Genomic DNA, 22,112 nt, shown 5'->3' with positions numbered 1-22,112 from the left:
AGATCTTAACCTTGCCACGTATGAAGCAACAAAGAAAATTTTAAGTGTAACTCTATTAACTGGATGAATCCCACGGTTATGGGTCGGTTCCTGCAGGTGTTCGTCTTCGGGTGAGAAGGATATTCTTTATCCAATTTAACCGCCTCAAGAACTGGACGGACCATCGCATATAAAGCTGGAGTCTGGACTCTGGGGATTGGGGAGTCCTTTCCGTCCGGAGTCCCCGAGACAGTGGATTGTTTGGGGCAATCCACTGTCGGTCTCGTCCACTCAACGTCTCCCAGACCAAAAATAGACCCACGTATCGCAAATGTCAACCGACCTTCGGTGTCAACTCCGATCCGATCATTCACCAAATCCCGCCTAAAACAGGCGTCAGCTCCAACCCACAGGCATTAATTCCAGTATTCCAGGTTTTCTTGCCTTTAGATGAAATCTGAGGAAAGTTATCGTGGATTATCAGACTTGGCCTCGAGAAAGTCCCTCGAAATTATCTACATACTATTTCTAAACAGGTAACATGTCTTTCACATTGGGCTAGTGCTATAGAAACGACTCGTTACATACCCCTAGGATAAATTCAGCAAATACAATCTCTGCCAATTTTTTAACTTCTCGGCTGTCTATCGTGACTGACGATTCTATTTATAATACATGATAAATCTGTCGGGCACAGCTCTGCCATATCTAAAATTGTGGTCTAGGGATCTCGATCGCATCCGTGGTTCGCCCGTATTGAATCCCTCCCAGTCGACTGATGGGCTTCAAGACCTTCAAATCGATAACGCTCCTGTCCTCATTGATAGCGTCCTCTCTTGCCCAAAATCGGACACCCTCAACGATTGCCAAAACTCCGGTTTTCTTTCCGGGTGTCATTCTGCTCTCAAATTCCTTAGTTTCAACGAGTTTGCCTTCGATAGATAAAATTGATTCTTGCACGCGTGCTGGTTGGACAACCGAGCTAGGCGCTTGGTGTAATCCAGATACCTCCCATTCGGAAACGCCATACGGAGCGTTAATCGCAGTCGCATTGGCTGCCTCCACGAAATGTTCGGAAATGATGTTTATCACGCATTCTTCCGTCTCGGCGAGGTTCTTCAGCGTGTCTTTGGCTTTCTCTAGCGACCTAACAAATCCGACAACAAAAAGGGGAGGATCATGGTTGATGACCTGTGAATAACTGAAAGGCGCTAAGTTGGCAGACTTGCCATCCTTCGATTTAGTACTGATAAGTGCTATTGGCCTAGGAACCATCCCCGAGATCAAGATCTTGTAGTTCGATGCGACCGGTCTCCCTTCCTCGTGGGGATCAATTTCAACATGGCCCTTCTTTAAACTCTCGCCGCCATCATTCGCGCCCTCACCCTGCTTCCAGTCTGGCTTAGGAGGCTTTGAGAAAGTGACCTCTGCATCACGCCTGAAATCCGGTCGAGCAGCCTGGATCTTCTCGAACTCATCCCCGACTTTAAAAAACGCCGACGTCATACTGAATAGACGGCGACACTGAGGCGTAGGGGTAGGCTTGAAGTTGTGCAGCCTCTTTTCGCTCCCACTATGTTCTCGTTAGTGCCATCAACTATTGCGACTTGTGTGACATGCACTGTGCCTAGATTTCTGACACCTTTTCGAGTAGTAGAAAACTTACGATGACTTATAGATTTGCTTACTAGATATCCTCAAGATACTTCTCATAAGAGTGCGATACATGTAGGATCATTTACAACAGTAGGTTGACCTTATCAAGCTGCTCTCATTGAGCAGATTTGCGGCTTTCTCACTTGAACATTCACCGTAGTATAATTCCACAGATCAGACTGAGTACTATTCTCCAAGTTCCACGTCCCTGTCTACTGGAATCCTCGACAGAGTGCGTGGAAACTAGGCTTATCTACCGACTCTCGGGCCGATAGTTTGTCAGCACCCGAAATTGACCCCGCATCGCACTCACGTTGGGGAAATTGGAGGCAGTGCTTGGACTAGAACCGAGTACGGAGTAATTGATGCTAAAATTGAAACTCATTTTTGAAATGACGAGTCAATTATCCCGAATGTAGTGAAGGATTTATGTACGCTTGATCCTCAGCGTATAGTTTATGTAAAATGTGCACTCCAGCACTGCTCGGAAAGCATTGAAATGAGGTTTGGCTGCGACGTTACACCCTTCTCCGCACCATCCCATCGCTATCCCATCACATCGGTCAGTCAGAGGGCGATGTGACTGGAAAAGAGTCAGAAACTCTCTACTAGTGTTTAATTATCATTTGTCAGTTTCGGCGATTCCCCCAATCATAGATAAGCAGGATGGAATGGGATACCTGTGTCCGGTAGGTATAAATGAGGCGCATTATCTCCTCCAGTACGAGTCTTATCATAAGAAGAGTATCTATGCTTCAGTAATTAGCTTTCTACCCCTCTTATCGTCAAGCAACACCCACTCCGATTATCGCCCACTGCATCATCACTGACTGAACATCTAAAATGACCCAGCAGCAGGACTTTAAAACCTTCAAGCTTGGGGATTGGGAGCTTCAGAGTGGAGAGAAGCTTGCCAATGCGCATATTGCTTACAAGACATTTGGCGATCCCAAGTCACCGGCTATCATTTACCCCACATGGTTTTCCGGATGTACGTATCAGAACATACAGGTTTCAGTAAGGGTACTGATAGAACCTGTCCTACATCTAGTGATCTCGGATAATTTCTGGTTGATCGGAGAGGACAAGACGCTCAGTCCGAAGGAGTACTTCATTATTATCCCCGCGCTCTTTGGGAACGGCCAGTCAACCTCTCCGTCCAACTATTCCGCTTCCGATCCATTTCCGAAATGCGCCTTCTACGACAACGTGCGCGCCCAATATACGCTGGTCACACGGCACTTGGGCATAACGCATCTGCGCGCCGTGGTCGGATGGTCAATGGGTGCAGCCCAAAGCTATCAGTGGGCAACACAGTACCCGGACTTCATGGATTTGGTGATCCCATTCTGCGGGGCAGCAAGGACCTCCGTGCATAACCAAGTATTCTTGGAGGGGGTGAAAGGTGCGCTGTTAGCAGCAAAGCACACTTCTTCTGCGGTTTTGCGAGAGACCCGCTCTGGACCAGCTTCAAGAACATGGAACGCCCAGGAAAGAGAAATTGGCTTGAAAGCCTTGGGCAGGGTTTATGCAGGCTGGTGGGTACTGAAAATACGTTGTTTAAAGTGGTGACGAATTCTGACGGTTCTTTCTCGTATAGGGGGTTTAGCCAAGCTTTCTACAGAGAAAGGCTGTATGAGAGTGTGCTCGGCTATAAAAGTCTGGAGGACTTCATGCAAGGTTTCTGGGAGAGGTGGGCTCTCTCCAAAGGTAAATAGCCCATTTCTGGTTCCATCAGTGATATATCTCGTACTGATACAGCTGGCCTAGACCCTGAAAATATGCTGGCTATGCTGCAGACATGGCAGCAAGGAAACGTGAGCAACCAAGAGCCATACAATGGCGACTTTGAAAAGGCTATGGGCGCAATAAAAGCAAAGACACTGGTACTACCAGGAAAAACGGATCTTTATTTTCCGTAAGTGATGTCTCCCTAGCTCGGAATCCCGCTGACAGCCAACTGTCATAGGCCGGAAGACTCAGAGTATGAGGTTGAATGTATGAGGCCGGGGATTGGTACCCTTCAAGTCATCCCCTCCATTTGGGGTCGTAAGTGTAACCTTATCATGCTGCAGAAGGATTAGTGCTGACTGTTTTACTTGCAGACTGGGCCGGGGGCCCCGGTGATAATAAGAATGATGTTGAATGGATTGACAAGCAACTGTCACATTTTCTAGGGGTGAAATCAAAAGCACCATTGTGACCGATTGGGGCATCAATCTACACTGTCATAGGGATTTCCTTGAAGGATTTAGGGGGTGTTAGGCGACAGTATTTAGTTGGTAAGGTATAGTCTGTATTTGATGTGTGTTGGACAAACTTTGATTGGCGGTTGTAAGCATTTTGGAAATATGATAGTAGCACGTGACATGTTTAGGTGAATGCTGAGTCAGTTGACCAGCTGTGGCGCTGATAAAGCTTTGAGACTCTTCCAACTCCGATCGCTGACTTGATCAGCCTCTCATTAATCATTCGGCTCTATCGTTTGCCTTTCTCCCTTTAACTTCCCTTCACTTTAATTCTCCCCTTCCCCCCCCCCCCTAGCCTGGTGACCACTGAGTACCGCGTTTCCTTTGTTTTCCCATCTCTGACAGACTTACGTTCTTTGATAAATCCTCTGTCTTTTATCTCCGCTTTCCGAGACTTAAAGCGCCGCATGATTCTGTGTCTCTAGTTCGATAGTCATTATGGCCACACCACCAGTTCGCCAATGGGGAGTCACTCCTCCCATTTCTACAGTTCTTCCTACCCCAGATGAACTTGCTGCAAATGACGACCTAGTATCTGAACTGAAGCTACAAAACAATTTCGAAAGCCCTACAGAGACCGAGCAAAGGTAAGGCGATCGCGAGTCTTTGACGATGTTCGACATGAGCGCTCATTACTTTCGCTATACAGGAAGATCGCGCTTCAGCTCATACAACGTGTCACGGTCGAGTTCGTCAAAGTCGTCAGCCGAAAGAAGGGACTATCTCCTGCTGCAGTAGAGGCAGCAGGGGGAAAGATATTTACCTATGGAAGTTATCGTCTAGGGGTTTACGGACCTGGTGAGCCACCAGTGGGCTTTGATCGTCATATTGTTCTCCTAGTATTAATTGCGCTGTGTGGCAGGGTCGGATATCGATACTTTGATTGTCGGACCGAAGCATGTTATCATCGATGATTTCTTTTCAGACTTTCCCCCTGTTCTTGAAAGGATGGCTCCACAAGGGGCTATTGAAAAGATGACACCCGTTCCAGATGCCTACGTTCCTATCATCAAACTCGAATTGTCCGGTATTAGCATCGACTTGATTTTTGCCCGTCTGATCGTTCCCTCAGTCCCACTTAACCTTGATTTGAAGAACAATGACTACCTTAGAGGTTTAGATGAAAGGGAAGTCCGATCGCTCAATGGAACTCGTGTAACTGACGAGATTCTGGAGCTCGTACCTCAGCAGAAGACTTTCCGTCTTGCGCTGCGTGCGATTAAGCTCTGGGCGCAACGTAAGGAGCGACGTCTATAACTCTTGCAGTGGCCACTAGGCTAATCTTTCTGCACTTTGCATAGGCAGGGCTATATATTCAAATATCGTGGGTTTCCCCGGTGGTGTTGCTTGGGCTATGCTAGTCGCCAGAGTATGTCAATTATACCCTCAGGCGACTGGGTCGGTGATTGTTGGCAAATTTTTCCGGATAATGAACAAGTGGGCTTGGCCTCAGCCGGTACTATTGAAACCAATCGAGGATGGCCCTCTCCAGATGAAAGTTTGGAATCCGAAGGTAGGTATCTCGACTGGTTACTTAGCGCTTTTGAGTAACCGCTGACCGGGCTTAGATCTATCATGGCGACCGATTTCATCTGATGCCTATCATTACCCCTGCTTATCCTTCAATGTGCGCCACTCATAACGTCTCCATGTCAACCAAGACCGTTATCCTCCGCGAGCTGCAACGAGGTGGTGATATCGTAGATAAGATCTTCTTGAAGCAGAACACTTGGAATGACCTGTTCGCGCGACACTCGTTCTTCACAGCCGACTATAAGTATTACTTGAGTATCACTGCATCAAGCAGAACCAAGGAAGCCGAAGCGGTCTGGTCTGGTCTTGTTGAATCGAAGATCAGACATTTGGTCGGCGCTTTGGACAGAAAATCGACTATTGCGGTGTCCCACCCTTTCCCCAAAGGATTTGAAAGGGTTCATATCGTCAATAGTGAGGAGGAGACAGAAGCTGTGAAGAACGGGTCTACCAAGTACCAAGATAAGGGACAGAAGACAGAGACTACTGATGAGATTAACGACGCTGCTCATCAGGCCGCGGCTGACAGCCAGATCGAAAAACGAGATGTTGCAGAGACTGTGGAGAACAAGGCCAATGGCGAGAACCGAATCATTTACACCACCACGTATTACATCGGGCTGGAACTGAAACCATTGGAGCCAGGTATGTTGGTCGATATCCCTTTGTGATCCCACTGACTTGAGAAGGTCAATCTCGGTCTCTGGATATCTCGACGGATGCCCAGATATTTAAGTCGACTTGTACCTCTTGGCCCGGATATCAGCCAGGAATCAACGACCTGGCTATCACCCATGTGCGCAAGTAAGTATTTTTACCAAACATGCAAGAGTTCATACTTTAACTCTTGGATCAGCTTCGACCTGCCTGAAGACGTCTTCCAGCCTGGAGAAACTCGGCCTCAGCGACCTAAGAAGAAGATTATCAAGAAACCCGGAGCGGGCCAGAAACGAAGCATCGAATCATTGGACGTAAGTGCATGCAAGAAAGCCAGAGTGGACCTTGGACCGCGAACCACTTCTACGGAATTCGACACCTCGCATTAGCGATGCTCAAGAGTTCTGGCATCTAATTTATTATGACTGATATCAACCGTTTACTTCTCCGCAGGATCCGTCACTTCCGGCTGCGAAACGCCAAATACCATCCAACGGGGTCCCAAGCACAGCAACACCTGCGTGAGTGCCTGTCAACTGAAATTACACCCAATTCACGACGGGCAGGCTCCCTGATTGAGTCGTGAGTGAGACGCCCGACAACGACCACCACTATTCCAGCCATGCAAGGAACCACCTCCTGGTTGGATAATACGTACTAAATGGGCGACAGTCCTCTAATCCCAGCTGATTCCGATTAAAAGCCTCCAGTTGAGCTAGTGGTACGTCATTTGCGATGCACTTCTGCCACTGAGGCCAGGAGTTTCAAGGTTGGTTTCTTTTCTCTTTCTGCTGCCTTTCCTTCCATGACCACACAGGTGTCATTTCGGTCCATCTTGCCTCTTGAGCGACTACCTCATTGCAGGCGTCCGTGGCAATCTACGCGGTCCGCATAGATTCTAATTTTCTCGGTGTCTCCTCCCTGTTACTGCACAGATTGTAGGTCTACACTGCGGGTGGTTTGAGACTGTACATATCACCTTGATGTTCAGTTAGGCCTGGTGTAAGTGCCAGCTAGGGTTAGTCAAAATAAAGACTTTTCGTGGCCTACGGGCCGCTAGTACTTAACACCTATCTATCTGTAGTGCTATATGATATAGATTTAATGCGCAGTGACAACAGTCATTGACTAGCCATGTCAAAAACCAACAACCTAAGAATGCCACCTCAGGCCCCTGCAACATTCACCAATAATCCAACGTTTATTCTTGACATGGCAAGGCGTCTCATTGAACATTCACGTCAGCTGCAAAGCAAGGTAGAAGAAAATGTGCGGACCCCAAACAGCGAGCGTCGCAAATGTCGTTCTCTTATTGGCATACGATGAGAACAGACTGGCTCTCGAGGCCAATATGCTTCGGTTTAATCAAAGTGTATCCCCTGATACCCAGGTTGGGGGGCATTGGTCCAGGCGACAAAGCTACTGGACGACTTTGCCGTCGAAAACGCCGTGCGAGAGGACGTGTACCAACTAGTAGACGCTGTCTGGCAGAAACGAGAAGAACTTGATCTCGACCCTGAGTCTCAGCGACTGTTAAATAACAAACAAGGATTTCTCAAGAACGGGCTGACACTATCTTTGGGACCGGATCGGGTTGCTTTCAAGGAAATCCAAGTCCGGCTTCGTAAGGCCCAGAACGAGTTTCAGCGCAGTATCACCGAAGAAGGCGGCGGTATCTGTTTTACTTTGGATGAACTCCAGGGTGTTCCAGAGGATGTCCTGTCGGACTTACACCGAAGAACGGAAAGCTTGTATCACCTTTCAGCAAATCGATATCCTTCCTGCGTTGACGTATGATAAGAATAGTGAGACTCGGAAGCGTCTTTATGTTGGTTATGAGAATAGGCGCTATGCTAACTTGCCTCTATTCCGCGACGCAGTTCTTCGTGACAAGGCGGCGCGCCTCTCGGGATATCCCAGTCATGCGGGCTTGTCATTGAGGATAAGATGGTGCAGAAGCCGGAGACGGTGGAGAAATTCTCTGCAATCTTGCATTCTCAATTGAAGGACGCTGGCCAAAGAGAGCTTGACATTCTAAACCAGTTGAAGAAGGCAGGCGAGGAGTCGAGATCACTATTTTCTCCGGGACCATCAATGCTATATTCGACTTAGTACTGAGAGGGATTATTCGGTGAATTTACAGGACACTACCGGATACTTCCCATTGAAACCACTGTTCAAGACATGTTAAAGATGTTCGACGAGCTGTTCGGCCTCGCGTTTGTAGAAATTGCAAGTTCAGCAGGTATAGTTAATTCTAGTAGTATACCATGGTATCCAGATGTTCGAGCGTTTAAAGTCTGGGACCATGACGAAGGCTGCAGCGCTTTGCCGGATAACTCTATCAGGATCTTTTTCCCTTGGGAAGGTAAATATCCAGGCGCTGCGAAGTTCAACCTCTAGCCGGAATGTGCTTGAGCCTTGTCCTCAGATATGTCTCCGCTCAACTTACTAACCACGCCTAAAGGGCTTTCGGCAAGAAGACAGAACGCGGCAATATCCTTTGACAACCACGGTATGCAACTTCATGAAGGCCACTCCAGAAAGACCAAGCTTATTGAAACACCAACAACTCGTTATGTTGTTTCGTGAGCTAGGACACGGTATCCACGATCTAGTATCTAGAATGCTCTAGGCCCGCTTCCTTGCACCAACGCTGGCTAGGACTTTGGCGAAGCACCCAGTCAGATGCTCGAGCATTAGTGTTGGTCTTTGTCACAGTAAAAGCGGCTGAGCTAGCATTATACATCGCTTCCCTCATGGAAAGCATCGGCAGAAAGGAATCCTGGTAGCACTACCTCTAGACAAATCCCCGACGAGATGGTCGAAAGTTTCTTCAAAACCAAACACGCGAATGTGCCTCTTCTCTATCTATATCAATTGCAAATTTGCGTCTTTGACATGATGGTTCATGGTCCGGAGAGCCACGAGGCCATTCAGCAATTGGATATCTCCACGTGTTACAATCAGCTGCGGAAGGGTTTTCGGAAGATAAATGGTCCTATGGCTCTGGGTTAAAGGTATAACTGGAGGCTTGGTACGCAGTGACAGATGCTTTGATAGATTTTAGGATGCAGGATTCTATAGCTATTTGTGGCGAGTCCCATTAAACCGTGGTGGGACCGTCATTTATTTTGTGGATGCTAAATTGTGCAGCTGCGATGTCTATGCCGCAGATATTTTCCACGTTACCTTCAAATGAGACCCGATGGATCGATCTGTCGGACGCAGATACCGATCTACTATCCTAGAGAAAGGCGGGAGTCACGATGACAAGCATATTATGACTGAGATTAGAGATTCTGGATCGAAGAGTCCGGATGGAGGCTTTTCGTCCCGAATTAGGGCTTCTTGATATCATAAAGAGGAATAACGGCAGCTACTTCCCTCTATCATTCTTAACATGATCTTATTTTTTGGCTAACTATTCTCGCAGAATGCGTTGAGACGACCCATCCTCTCATCAACCCAGGCAATACAGTGTACAACATAATGGTTGCCGCAGTGTATTCGGCTAGTGTATGTGAATCTAATATATTGTATGTACGCATCTCTAACGACCCGCATTTCAAATTCCACGCTCCCACTAACTCGCACAACGTCGACTCGCCCCCAACATTCCCAGGGAAAACCACAAAGGGAACGCTTTGGTGCCTCGAAGTGGACTCATCACATCGCCACAATGGCACACCATGCGCTGCCTGGCCAACAATCAACGCTCGTTTCGTATTCAAGCCATTGGTAGCAGCATTGGAGGATGTGATTCCACCCTAAAGCCATCAATATTTTATCCAACCTTGAACCATGCTAGAATGCTACTTACCTTGGCAATAATATACCTCGGCCGCACCTGAATCTGTCGAAGCACACTCGCCAAGGCACTCGTAACCTTCGTTCTAATAGCAAGTGATGATAACGCACTATCCCCTACGATTAGCTTACGGCTCGTCATGACTAAAGTATCCTGGCCAGATTGGATATGAGACTCCACTTCTTGAACTGTTCGCTGAATCGCATGTGCAGCACGCTCGGACGACGTAATCAGCTCCTGACGTTCATTTCTATAATTGCAAGCTGCCTGCTCCCCCACGTTTATCGGTCAGCACTTTCACCTGTGCCGGTGTCTTGGGTACATAGGTTCCAGCAATTATCAACCCGCCCGTTGTTCTGGGAACGGGAAGCTGGAGCTCTATCGCTGATATCGGAGATTTGGAACGGATTACAAGCCTTGTAGGCACGAAGGCTGCCCCGGTGCGGTAGAGGAAGTGTTTACCTTTGGCTTCAGCTACTTGCAAGTCAGTTCCTGATAAGTTATGAGCATAGATAGCCTCGGGGTCGAGGGAGCCTACATACCCAATAACAACCCTGCAACAAAAACATGCATATCCGACTCCGCCGCAGCATTAACGATAATATCACATATCACTACTCTTAGAACAGCCCATCAGCCTCTCATAAACCGCCTAAGGTCCCCCTCCCGAATATGCGTTATCGTCACCGAATGCAACTGGTCCGGCCGAAACCTCCCCAGCGCCTTCTCCACAATATAATCCCCAAGACTCGAACTCTTACCGAAAAGTAGCATCCTTACCGGGCAAGAACTAGGTTCTCGGAACTTAGCAGGTGACAAATATATATATTTTTGCCCGCTTTCCATGTAGTACGATCAACAAAAAGCCGATGAATAACATAACACCAAGCAAATACCAACATCGACAGGCAAGATGGCCGAGTGGTTAAGGGTGAGTAACTGTCAATCACAAATCATTGCTTGCTTACTAACAAACTTTCAGCGGTAGATTTAAGAGCCTCTAATTGGCTAAAATCCCTACTATCGAGAGATTCCTGGGTTCGAACCCCAGTCTTGCCATCATTTTTTTGGCTGTTATCCGTTTAACACCTTTCCCCCCTCCAATAATAAAAGACTGGAACCTCTATTTCTTTTCATTTAACGTACGTAGTCAACCACCCCACCGAGTTGAGAATTTTCCCCCGCTGTCACGGTGTGCCTGCGGGCACACCTGCCTGCCTGTCACAGATCGAATAGCGATTCAGCCTGATGACCGTACAGGATACCCTGACCCAGGTGCGTAGACAATCGGCCACCGATGAGGAACATCAGGCCACACGACAGATTGGGTTCAAGGGGGATTCTGAATCCTTTAGGCATGGAGCCTTCAGCTATAAATTAGCGAATCGTTAGTAGTAGTAGGAGATCAAGAATCAGTCTCCTGTCCGAATAGTATCTACTGCCTGCCTTTGACCTCTCTCTGTCCTTTAGCCTACGTACCCTTACCTAGTTGACAGGTCCTCTACCCTGAATAGTAGATACCCTTGACACTGCCTGTATGAATCCTGAATATGCTTATATATGTGAGTGTAGTACAAAGCCTTTCGGCTTTGTATCTTAGTCTTTCGCTGATAACGCAGCGGCTAAGCTTCTGAATGCACCTAGAGGTCACACCGTGACAGCCGAAACCGATAACTTCTGTAAGCATAATATAATTATTTGTCTCTATATATCTGTCCATGCTTCGCAGCTTCTTTAACTACTTGGTATTGGTATATTTGGCCCCCTTTATTGTGCGTACGGAAAACTTCTTGAAAAGCGTATAGTTACCGGTAATAATTATATTTATAAAGAAGACTTTCTATCTCTATATCTAGACGCGCGTGCTAAAGGAGTAGCTCTAGCGAATATCTATAACAGTCTACAGAGTCAGGGCTAAAGCTATTTAATCAAGAGCGCGTTCTTTCTAAGCTTATATTTTAACTACGTACGTTAATACTATCACTAGTTAAAGATCTAATTTTCTCTGCTTTTCAGACTTCTTAGAATTCTCGCCAGCTAGATCGAAAGATTCGCAGTTTATAGAATAGCCTTAGTACAACATGAAAGCTTTCTAGTAGTCTAATTGCTCATATTCAACATCTTGAAAAAGCTGCGCAAATGGCGATGTATACTAACCTTCTTTTACAGCAAGGAACTAGGTATTTACGAGCTGAGAATAAGCGGAAATGTTAAAAAAAGACTACAAGACATACTATAATAGGGAATAATAGACTTTTGATAGTACAGGAAGGTAAAAATCGCGTTCAGCAGCTTGATACACAGCTTAATGAGCAGCCTGAGGAACATACACCTGTGCCTAGACACCGGGCTCCTCAAGGCTGCAGTGGCTGTGGGATAGTCAGACATACTATCAGAACCTGCCCTAATAATAGCGTCAAATTGTACCGTCCGCAGGCTTTCCAGCAAGACTATTAGACCACAGCCCGTCCCCGTAGTTATAAGTAGACCACTGGCTGAGGAGAAGCTCGATTGGTCCTGGGGATAAGCATCCGCAGCGCTGGTGAGCCAGATACCATGCCAGGAGTTGTGAGCGCAATGTTTTAGGGAGTTGACTGGACTCGCACTTGGCTCCGGACGTCTTTATATGTATTCACTCAAACAGCCCACGCATTGAAGACTGACGGTGCGCTTAGTAGTAATAACGCGTAGAAAATATGCAGATATTCATCTATACTACAGGTAGAACTGCTTCTATGTTTTGACTTATTGCACCGCTTAGATGAACCACAAAGAACTACGTATGCCCTAGGGTCGAGATTGTCAGGCTACGGCCAGCAAGGTCTTAAGGCTGCATTGTAGATTAGCCAGGGGTCCTAGGTAGGGGATGGACGAAGGCCTGAGGCTGACGGTTTCCTATATTCTGGAAATCGACAAAAAGATTTCGCCATGATCGTTGGCGGCCGCCCCAACTAACCAGCTAAGCATATCAAAGAATAGTATGGTTTGAGACGGGTTTAGATAGGAAAGAGATCTATCAATGATAAAACCAGATCATGGGAATACTGGCAAATCTATGAAAGTCATTGTAGGTTATCTTGCCTAGGAAGAAGATGCTCGCTGACATGACATACGCACAGGCTTGCCACCTCCAGACACGCGACCATTCCCTATCCGGTATATCTCTCCATGTATCCAGGATACCAGTTGTGGTGGGATTCGATTTCAGTCTTGGATCGAGTGGCACGATCGGCTCGTCATCATCCGGAAGTGTAGAGGCCGCTAACCGGACAGAAACCGTTCGCACCGGAAGTGTAGCCATATACGTTATAAAGCTCGGGGTCAGGCCTATGGCGTCAGGCTTATAGCCTCGACGTAATGCCTGGATACCTTCTAGGTCAAGGTTTTCGACGTCAATAAAGCCTGCTCGATTGTATAGAGATATTGTAAGTTCTAGCGTATATATTTTCACTAGCCAATAGATAATGGCTTCTAAGACGATGATAGATACAACACGTATCCAGCACTTTAGTCCAGGACGTCTTTGATAGATGCATTTTGCGGATGGCTTGGCGATAACCTTGTGGACGCAGAGGACCTGCCATATTGGCAAGAAGAGCTACGAAAAGAATTGAGCGTAGACTTTCTTTCCATAGGGAATTGTCACTGGTTGGGAGTAGCGCTGGAAGGAACGCACTCCACGTAAAATCATATGCGATAAATAATATGATTCCGTATAGCTAGAAGAATGGTCGAGCGTGGACGCGTAAATGGTGAACTGTGGTACGTAAAGAGTCGGTTATGCCAAGCTGGGGATTTTCACCTGTGGCAATGGTTTGTATGACTATCGCGTGGGAATAGTGAACCTGCGGATGTGTATAAGTGGGTATGCCATATATGGTTGGGGGCCACGTGGTGTTCGGAATGGTTTACTCACTAGCCACTATAGCACAATGAGAAGTTCTGTCAACATTTTTGATGAGGGGCAGAGGAGAAGGAATCGTTAACAGGAGAGCGGGTCTGGCGGAGATTTAATATCGGAAACACTCTGAAAGCTTGGAAAAAAGTAACATTAATGATCCGTTGGTTGGCTAGAGACACCTTCTCTACTGTAACACCGGCCCCCACTATAATAGATGAAGCCCTGAAGGTTGGCCACGGAACGGTTCGAGATACTACAAGACTCCTAGTGCTTCCATCACTTCGATCCACCACCATGGCCCAGACTCCCAGAGATACCCGAGATCATTGGCATGGCTTACAAGATGTTACAACCTACAGGCATGTCGGACATACGCCGCAATTAATACTATTCTCTTTGCTCTCTTTACCCTCTTCTCTTAACTTGAGGGCCAGTTCCCGCGTTCTTCTCTCGTCATCTTTCACAAGCTAGAGACTATTAGCGAGACCTTGCGACTTTGGTAGAGTTGACCAAGTCCTCTGCAAGACGTCCCGTAGTCTTGTTTGGATCACAGGTGCTGGGATTCCACTCCTCGAGCCCAGGACTGCTTCGACTACCGTCATGCCATTGGCAGCACGACTGGCAACAAAGTCGACTCCCTGGGCAATGGCAGTCCATGGGTAATCTCGGAGTGGTTGACGGATCGCCCTTCCAGTTTCGGAGTTCCGCACCATATAGGACAGTGTTGCACCCCCCAGACACATCGCTTCAAAGTTACAGTATACCCATTTCAACTTCTTAGCCCTCTAAAAATCCCGTCGAGGACGAATTGAGAGGCTCGACCGAGGTTTTCTCCTGGATTGGATTGACTCAAATGCTGTGGATTCTGCTGAAACTCCAGATCAGTGGATAAAAACATGCCAAAGGCTTCGTCCACATAGGCACCGTCTCCAGTGTGGTTAGTTTTGCTCACAGTGCGAAGAGTCCATGCGCAATCAGGATCTTCGTATGCTCTTCATCCTGCGCGCGAAGATGTATAGGTAGTCCGCCTCAAAGCCTTCGCTCGTGGGTGTATCGTACTTTTTAGAGACAGAGACCACCTGGGTGGATTTGCCGGCAGCGGTGTTGAAGGCATGCAGGTAAAGGCAACCATTCGTATTCTGAATAGTTCCGACAATGGAGCCGGTGCAATCATCGTTCTCGTAAACACTGACCGAGTATTTGTTATCATCGATATTGTCAACCTCAACAAGAAGTGACGAGGCAAACACTGTCATTTAACTTGTTACAGGCGCTAGGTCCTGCAAGCCGGTGAAAGTCCAACTTGAGCTCCTGGGCAGCGTTCGCCTGTGTACTCAGATACTGTACCCAAGCGCAGTCGCGAAGAGGGCCGAATAAATTAGAGAACGAAAAATCTTTTCAAAATAAAAACCTGAAGAAGAAGAAGGGGAGGAGGAGGAGGAGGAGGATGAAAATGATGACGATGCTTCGAGAGAAAAGCGAGTTCTCGACCTGGGACTTTATAACCTCTTTGCTGGAAGCTCGCCATATGTTCATACTTGAATTTCAAGGAGGACTCGGGTATTCATCGGTCTTTCTGATAAAAGCCCATACTCTCCGCCTCAATGGGTCTGGCACTCTGGTCATGATGCTAGGTCATGGTGGTTACATCACTTGTTAATACATCCTTGATAGTGGTTGTACTAGCGATCCTAATGCTATAAGACGGGGGGACACTACTGCCGACATCTGCATTTGTATTAGCTACTACCAGACTCATCCCATTTGGATTAGCTAGCGTAGAACAACGTCTGAAAGTCTCGTCGGGATATCAACATCGAAACATCAAATTCGCTCATTGTGTCATTTGGAGCCTTCCCCCCAGAGAAGGTAGTCGACCTGGCATCACTTCGGTTATACTTGGTTCGGCCGAAAGTCATATGTCCTACAGTGATCTAAAGTAATGTGGCTAGTACATAGAGTTTCATGATTAAAGAATCTACTAGTTATGCACTTCAACTTCAATTGTACTATCATATTACCCAACGCTTGTTCTCCTCCATCACGGAGATGTCACGGCACGTTTGGGTCCCTGTTGGATCGTCGTCGAGTACGACTAGACGGTTGAGGGATGAGGTGAGAAGTTGGGAGATCTGGTCCTGGGTGTCGGCGGGATATGCGGGGGAGAATTGGACATTCTTGTTGAGATGCCACGGCGACAATTTTCCTTGCCTGTGTTTTATCGAAGGTTGATTGGTATAAGGTATTTATGGATTGTTTTTTGGAGGGGCTGGAGCTCTCTATAAGTTCCAATGCTACATAAATAAGAGGGTGAGGTTCGGAGAAAAGTCCGATAAATCCTTTATAGATCATAACATCTCTATTACAGAAACGCACCTCACATTGCTATCCACAATATGATCCATCATCGAGTTATAAAAATCACTTAGCCTAACAGAACAATGTAATGAAAGAACAAGAGAAGAAAGAAAGGGGGGAAAGGAGTCTCTCAAAAAACACCGCAGGCGCCTTGAAATATGCAGAGAATATGCAAAATGGGCATGACTATGACAAAGATGCAGATGCTGTGGATCCAAAAGAGAAATGAAAAAGAAAAGAAAAGAATGAATCGTATAGATCCCAACCGGTCATTACGCATGTCCTCCCTTCCCTTTTATTGTGAATAGCAGAAACTGTTCCCTTGCACTTATCAAGCCTCATCGCACGCAATGCTCAAGAGATCTCTAAAAAATGTAGACATGAAAGACAGCCCACTCATTCCATCCGAACGGGTCATTAAGAAAACCCAATAAAAGAGATTCGAGATAGTATTAGTGAAGCCAAGCAGATTAGGACAGCATCAGAGTCCCTGCAGGAAGCGACAACTTTTCCAAAAACGAGGTTTAGCCGACAACACTTCGGAAACTCAGGGCTTCGAGGAAGGCACCGAGGTCTTCCTTTTGAACTTCGACCACGCAGTGATCAAAGCTGTCAATACGAACACGAGCGTTGGTTTCCTGCACGACTTCTTGGAAGGCGATTCCAAATCGATTGCGCAGAAGGCGCTTGTCAGCGTGTGTATCCTCTTCGTCCTCTGGCTCCGACTCCGACTCAGACTCCGATTCTTCCTCGCTTTCTTCAAAGTCCTCTTCGCCTTCCGCTTCTCGTTTGGCACGCTCTGCCGCGCGTGTCGCTCGCCGTTCTTCCTTTTCCTTTCGCTTTTTCTCTTTGGCTTCCTTCTTGTTTCGACTCTCTTCTCGCCGTTTGTTCATAGCGGCGAAATCTACTACCCCTCCTCCTCCGCCAGTACCGACTACTACATAGACACCTCTATCTTCATCGAGACCAGCCAGAACTAAAGGGGTACCTGCGGCACGCTTCCCCCCAATCTTAACTGAGTCGCCTCGCTCCCTTTCTTGGACCCTGATTGCCTCGGCAATCCACAGGGCCAACTTGGTCAGCGCCCCAGGATTAGTGAACAATTTCACGTCAGGCCCATCTTTCACGACCGCAATGCGAAAGGCCCGCAAGTGCCGAATCTGATGTTTGGAGAGTAAAGACGTGCCAGTGCGTAAAATGGAGCGGTGAAGGTGTTGGGCAAGGGGAAGCGCCGCTAAAAGAAGCGTCGGTGACTCTGAGGTTAGAGATAGCGCGTCATACGCATTCCAAAACCGAGGCACTATATCCGACTGTGTCGACTCTGTGACCCCTTTAGAATCCGAGGTAATCTTTGGTCGCGACAGGCGTTTTGCGTCCCACGATCCCGGCGCCTCCTCTGGCCCGACCTCAAGCATGGCACCGATGATGACACCCACGTCTGTGGCAGATAGGCAAGCCTTCCAGCCCCAGCAGCGCACGAAGCCCCATCCTTCACGAGAAGCAGCGTGTCCAGACGCCTCAGCGGGTACCAAACCATCCAAGCCGTACATTGGTGCATATTTTAGCAGGCGTTGTCGTAGTACTCGTTTTAATTCCATATCCATATGGGTGTAACTCTGGTGGGACTGGCTTAAACTGATGCCCATCTTAGCCAGGAGTTTGTTAAGTCGTTTCCTCCCATTCTCAGTCCATACATGCAATCTTGATGCTAAGTAAGGGCTATGGAGCATGCTATCGTATAATGACCAGTGTCGTATAAGAATAAAACGAGGTTCAGGCGATAAGCGTATTGATTTATCGGTGGGTGACTTCGCAGTGGTCGGAATAACACCGTTGATCTCTCCTCTTATATCTCGATCACGTTCGTAGGGGTCCGGCGGGTTTAGTCGGTGAACTTCGTCTCTTAATATTTGTCGAACGCGCTCGCCTCGTTCACCACCCCAACCGGCCGATCCTCCCGATTCCGAAGAGTTAGAGATACCAACTCCAGACATTGTACGACCGCCCAGCTCTAAACTAGACACTCCGATAATAGCAAGCCAGAGCAAGTCGTTGTCTTCACGCCCAAGTTCCGATGCCAGGGAGTACACAATAGAAGATATAGGTTCTGAGTACGAGGTTCCCGAAGAATAGTAATTGTGTAGCACACTCTCATGCTTTCGTTTTAATCGCAGAAGGCGCCTTTTCAATGACCGTGCGGATGGCTGCTTTGGTGGCGCAAGCGACGGTGATGCTAAGACTGGTGTAGCAGCGCGTGAAGAATGGAAAGGATCATTCGCTCTTGGTCGTCGACGAGTCGGGGATGAAGCAATTGAGGACCCCTACGCGCTATATTAGTGCCACCATTGAAGGAATACAAACCCCATATCGAACATACCGAATTGCTTCTCCTGCGTTGACGGGGCGGCCCGTCTTCCTCGTCGGACTCATCCTCGTCGTCCATCCGCGTCCATGACTTGCGTTTTCTAGAATCTGAACTAGAGGGCTGGTCTACTTCCCCTTCACTGTCCGAATCCTCATCATCAAGGCCCTCGTCGTCCTCATCCACCTCCGGCATCTCTAACAATGCACAGTACGCTTCTCGCTCTTTGTTCATGTCCTCCTCAATATCCCCATCGTCGTAGACAACAATCCCCCCACTACTGGACTTGTACGAGGTAGTAATACATCCCTTGTCCACACCGCGCGTTTTTCGTCGCGCATTGTGATTGATCTCGCCTAGCGCTTGGTCCGTCACGGGCTCGCCACCAAATACATTGGCTAGATTCCACGGCCGCCGCGAATCGAATACCCAGACCTCAACGCCGCCCATGTCCTCGACTTCATCCTCAGGGTCAGAGCTACTCAGACCGAGTATCTCACTAAGGTCCACCAAGCCACCAACCCCTAGACAGACTACCACGCCCCCGCTTCCACCATTTGTGGTCTGCATGGGCTTGACAAGCTCCTCCCCTGCTTGAGAAAGATCGCCATATCCTGAAACCGGATGGATCTTATGGGGTATATAATCGCGTTTTAGCAAGGCAGTGAGGATTCGACAAGCGCAGAGAGCATCGGGCTCCAGGGCCACCAGAATCAACACAGGCGGAGACAGCGGGTGATGTGATCGGAGGAGTTGTAGGTAGAGATGCGATATTAGCTGACGAGGTAGATACATGGCAGACGAGGGGGTCGACGCGAACGAACGGGTGGGAGGAGCTAATAAATACTGAAGTTAGGCCTCCACGAGGCCCTGCTCTAAGCTGAGAAACAGTCAAACCACAGACTTTTCACAGAAGGAAAGTCAATGGTGTTTTGGTAGGCTCCATTCCCTTGGTTGGTGAATCTTCTTACAAAAAGCAATTCGTCGCGAATGTCCAGACGCGTCGGGGGCCGTGCTACACGTGCGGAGATTGCCCTGCCGCCAAGGCCGCGATTGGTTCTTCCTTGTAAATCAATTTCGTGACCCGCATTGCTAAAGTGAGAACCAGGGGGGAAAATTAATGAAAAAATCAATGATTATTATTATCCACATATCGCAGTAGGATTTGTCGTATACAGATTGTCTTCGCTCATAGCCTGTCCTTATGCTATGTTGCACTCTGCTCATACACCGCAGTTCAAATACAGTATGCTCCTGGTGACTCGTTGAAATGCATCGTATATTGGAGCTTCAACCAAAAATGGAAGGATTGGTTCAAAAAATAAAACAAAAAAAAAGCGAAGAAAAAATACATCCAACAACGCCTGTCGGTACTCCTGGGACTAGGTATCACATAATGCAAAACCCCAGGCTGCAGTCATTCTGTACACTGATTGCATAGCAAGTACAACCGAATGCCATGGAGGAATAAAAGAAAAATGGACGATATAGTTGTTATGAATTGTACCCATGATCAAACTGAGGACCCGCCTAAGATTGACCCGGTTACCCAGACAGCAGCGCAGACTCCCAAGACAGAAGCCCCGATCAGTCGCTTCTCCCATGGAGCTTCTTGGGCCATTTTCGCGAGTTCATGGAACTTTTTTGGCGAGCCACGAGGCGGGAGAACTTGTGATTCAGGGTTGGAGGTTGAGACGTAATCATTGACTCCGCGAGACGACTCGTTCTGGTTGGTAAAGTATTCCCGATCGCGTGTACGCCATTTCTCAACCAGTCGTGCAATCTCAATAAGGTTCTCCTTCAGAGACCCTGGACCAGTAGAGGTAGTGTTCTCGACCTCGATGTTCTGAACATTTCCGAAAAAGTCCACGACCGTTCGGAGGCGTCCCTCCTGCTCGGCACCCGGGAACAAATCCCACCGCACCCCGGGTTGTGAGTGAATCTTGGTTTCATCGTACGAGTCAAATAAATCGCCTAATGTCAGTTTCGAGTTCGCACTCGTGACCTGAGTTTCGAGGAACTCAAGTACATAGTACGTCCAGCGGTCAATTACCGCAACTCCAACATCATTATCCGCGTGATGAGAGTATGATGACTGGTCAAGTTCGCTGGACCCGGTCGCAATGATATTAGGCGAATAGAAGTGCGTATACATAGTGTTGGCCTGACAAGTATCGATCATGAACAGTAATTCATGGTAACGCTTCTTCTCCCACATCTGACCGAAGGCATCCGCCAAGTCCCAGGCACCAATCTCTTCGGAGTCTTGAAACTTGAGAAACTGATCTCCTCCATGCCCAGTCATATACACAAGTACATTGCTCCCCGCATCAGACCCAAGGCGTTTGCTCCGTGGGACATCCTCGTCCAGCCGATCGGTCAGAAGGCGAATGAAGTTTTCCACGGTCACCTCATATCCCCGGTAATCCACTTCAATATTGTCTCCATAGAGGTCCACTGCACGATCTGCATTGCTATATACTGTGCCTGGGAACACATTGCGAGGGTTGCAGGCCATATCGTCAGGGAGCATCAAGATAATCTGCGAATCGGGGATTCCGAGGCGCTTGACAGTACGATACAGGGAGAGAACATTTGCGAGATGACGGTAGTTGAACCAGAAGCGTGACGTAGAAACGAGGACGGCCCAGTTGGATGTATGCTCCGATGAAGCTAATGACGCAAAAAAGGCGAGGAGGAAGGGAAGGGCTCTGAGAAGTCCAAGGTAGAGAGACATAATGAACGCTCGAACGTCAAATCATAATAAAAAGAAAGAAGAACAAGACGGAAAGGGATCGCGTGGCCAAAGATAGACGGGCACAGCAACGATAGCGGAATAAAATAGCGAGCGATATAGAGGCAGGATGTCGATTGTTCATGAACAGACGATGCGATGAATAGAGGATGCTTATCAATCCAAGTGGAAAAGGTCAGGCAGAAGGAGTGTCACATCGGGAAACCCACTAAGGCATCCATTGTGACTTGGCAACTTGATCCTGAGGCACAAGTGGGTACTCTACTAATAGTAGCGGCGGCCTGAGGCAAACAATGAGCAAAGCCCTGCGGACCAATCAGGTTAACGTTTCTGGCAGCATTCCATCTATACGTCTTCAGCTCCACCCTATTGGCTCAATCGGCTATAATATACATCGCCAGGATCATCTTAGAAGCACTCTTGGAATTTTGAATACATGGTAGATTACAGTGCATAAACCCAATCATGGTAGGTGAATATAAGAACAAGGAATTCCTTTATCCCTTGATCTCCATCGTTGATTAAAACTCAGTGTGTCAAAACTGTTCCTACCGATCCTCAATAGCTACAACTACTACTCGCAGAGCACGATGCAGGGAATCATCATCTTTTCTTTATCTATCAGCTCTAATATCTACTTCATTCACTGTTGTCTTCGGCGCAGGAACACTGCCCAAAGAATAGGATTGCTATATATCCTATTCCCAATCTCTGGGTACAATGTATTCTTTCTGGCTCTCTTTGAGACCTGCTTCGTTCCATATGTGGTGAACACATGGCTTCCACCTAAGCTGGCCGATCATGTCAATGCTAATGTCTTCAAAAAACGTTGGACGGTAAAGGACCGCCTC

At 47.7% G+C, this 22,112-nt stretch overlaps 5 protein-coding genes across 5 annotated transcripts; 3 read left to right on the top strand and 2 right to left on the bottom strand.

Moving 5' to 3' along the window:
* Positions 1-425: 425 nt before the first annotated feature.
* BDW43DRAFT_172908 (flavin reductase family protein) lies at positions 426-2,092 on the bottom strand. Its single transcript, XM_032038754.1, has 2 exons — positions 1,646-2,092; positions 426-1,552 (listed from the first exon to the last, which is right to left on the bottom strand). The coding sequence occupies exons 1-2, from the start codon at positions 1,705-1,707 to the stop codon at positions 688-690; spliced, it is 927 nt and encodes a 308-aa protein (XP_031896951.1). The 5' UTR covers positions 1,708-2,092; the 3' UTR covers positions 426-687.
* Positions 2,093-2,478: 386 nt separating this feature from the next.
* Positions 2,479-3,838, top strand: BDW43DRAFT_314357 (homoserine acetyltransferase family protein; the record flags this gene model as incomplete). The annotated part of the gene is made up of 6 exons (XM_032047793.1): positions 2,479-2,626; positions 2,687-3,173; positions 3,236-3,345; positions 3,406-3,553; positions 3,605-3,684; positions 3,741-3,838. The coding sequence occupies 6 exons, from the start codon at positions 2,479-2,481 to the stop codon at positions 3,836-3,838; spliced, it is 1,071 nt and encodes a 356-aa protein (XP_031896950.1).
* A 248-nt stretch (positions 3,839-4,086) lies between these two features.
* BDW43DRAFT_172809 (polynucleotide adenylyltransferase) lies at positions 4,087-7,031 on the top strand. Its single transcript, XM_032038752.1, has 9 exons — positions 4,087-4,471; positions 4,534-4,682; positions 4,747-5,121; positions 5,186-5,397; positions 5,453-6,062; positions 6,107-6,221; positions 6,274-6,388; positions 6,528-6,656; positions 6,747-7,031. The coding sequence occupies exons 1-8, from the start codon at positions 4,323-4,325 to the stop codon at positions 6,597-6,599; spliced, it is 1,797 nt and encodes a 598-aa protein (XP_031896949.1). The 5' UTR covers positions 4,087-4,322; the 3' UTR covers positions 6,600-6,656; positions 6,747-7,031.
* A 642-nt stretch (positions 7,032-7,673) lies between these two features.
* On the top strand, positions 7,674-8,169 carry BDW43DRAFT_172811 (uncharacterized protein). Its single transcript, XM_032038753.1, has one exon. The coding sequence runs from the start codon at positions 7,765-7,767 to the stop codon at positions 8,077-8,079; it is 315 nt and encodes a 104-aa protein (XP_031896948.1). The 5' UTR covers positions 7,674-7,764; the 3' UTR covers positions 8,080-8,169.
* Positions 8,170-16,668: 8,499 nt separating this feature from the next.
* BDW43DRAFT_302707 (CDC45-domain-containing protein) lies at positions 16,669-21,243 on the bottom strand (the record flags this gene model as incomplete). Its single annotated transcript, XM_032045287.1, has 3 exons — positions 16,669-18,465; positions 18,522-19,136; positions 20,215-21,243. The coding sequence occupies 3 exons, from the start codon at positions 21,241-21,243 to the stop codon at positions 16,669-16,671; spliced, it is 3,441 nt and encodes a 1,146-aa protein (XP_031896947.1).
* Positions 21,244-22,112: the final 869 nt, after the last annotated feature.

The sequence above is a fragment of the Aspergillus alliaceus genome (assembly GCF_009176365.1).
Source record: "Aspergillus alliaceus strain CBS 536.65 unplaced genomic scaffold BDW43scaffold_46, whole genome shotgun sequence".
Classification (NCBI taxonomy): domain Eukaryota; kingdom Fungi; phylum Ascomycota; class Eurotiomycetes; order Eurotiales; family Aspergillaceae; genus Aspergillus; species Aspergillus alliaceus.
This window is presented reverse-complemented; position numbering and strand designations above follow the sequence as displayed.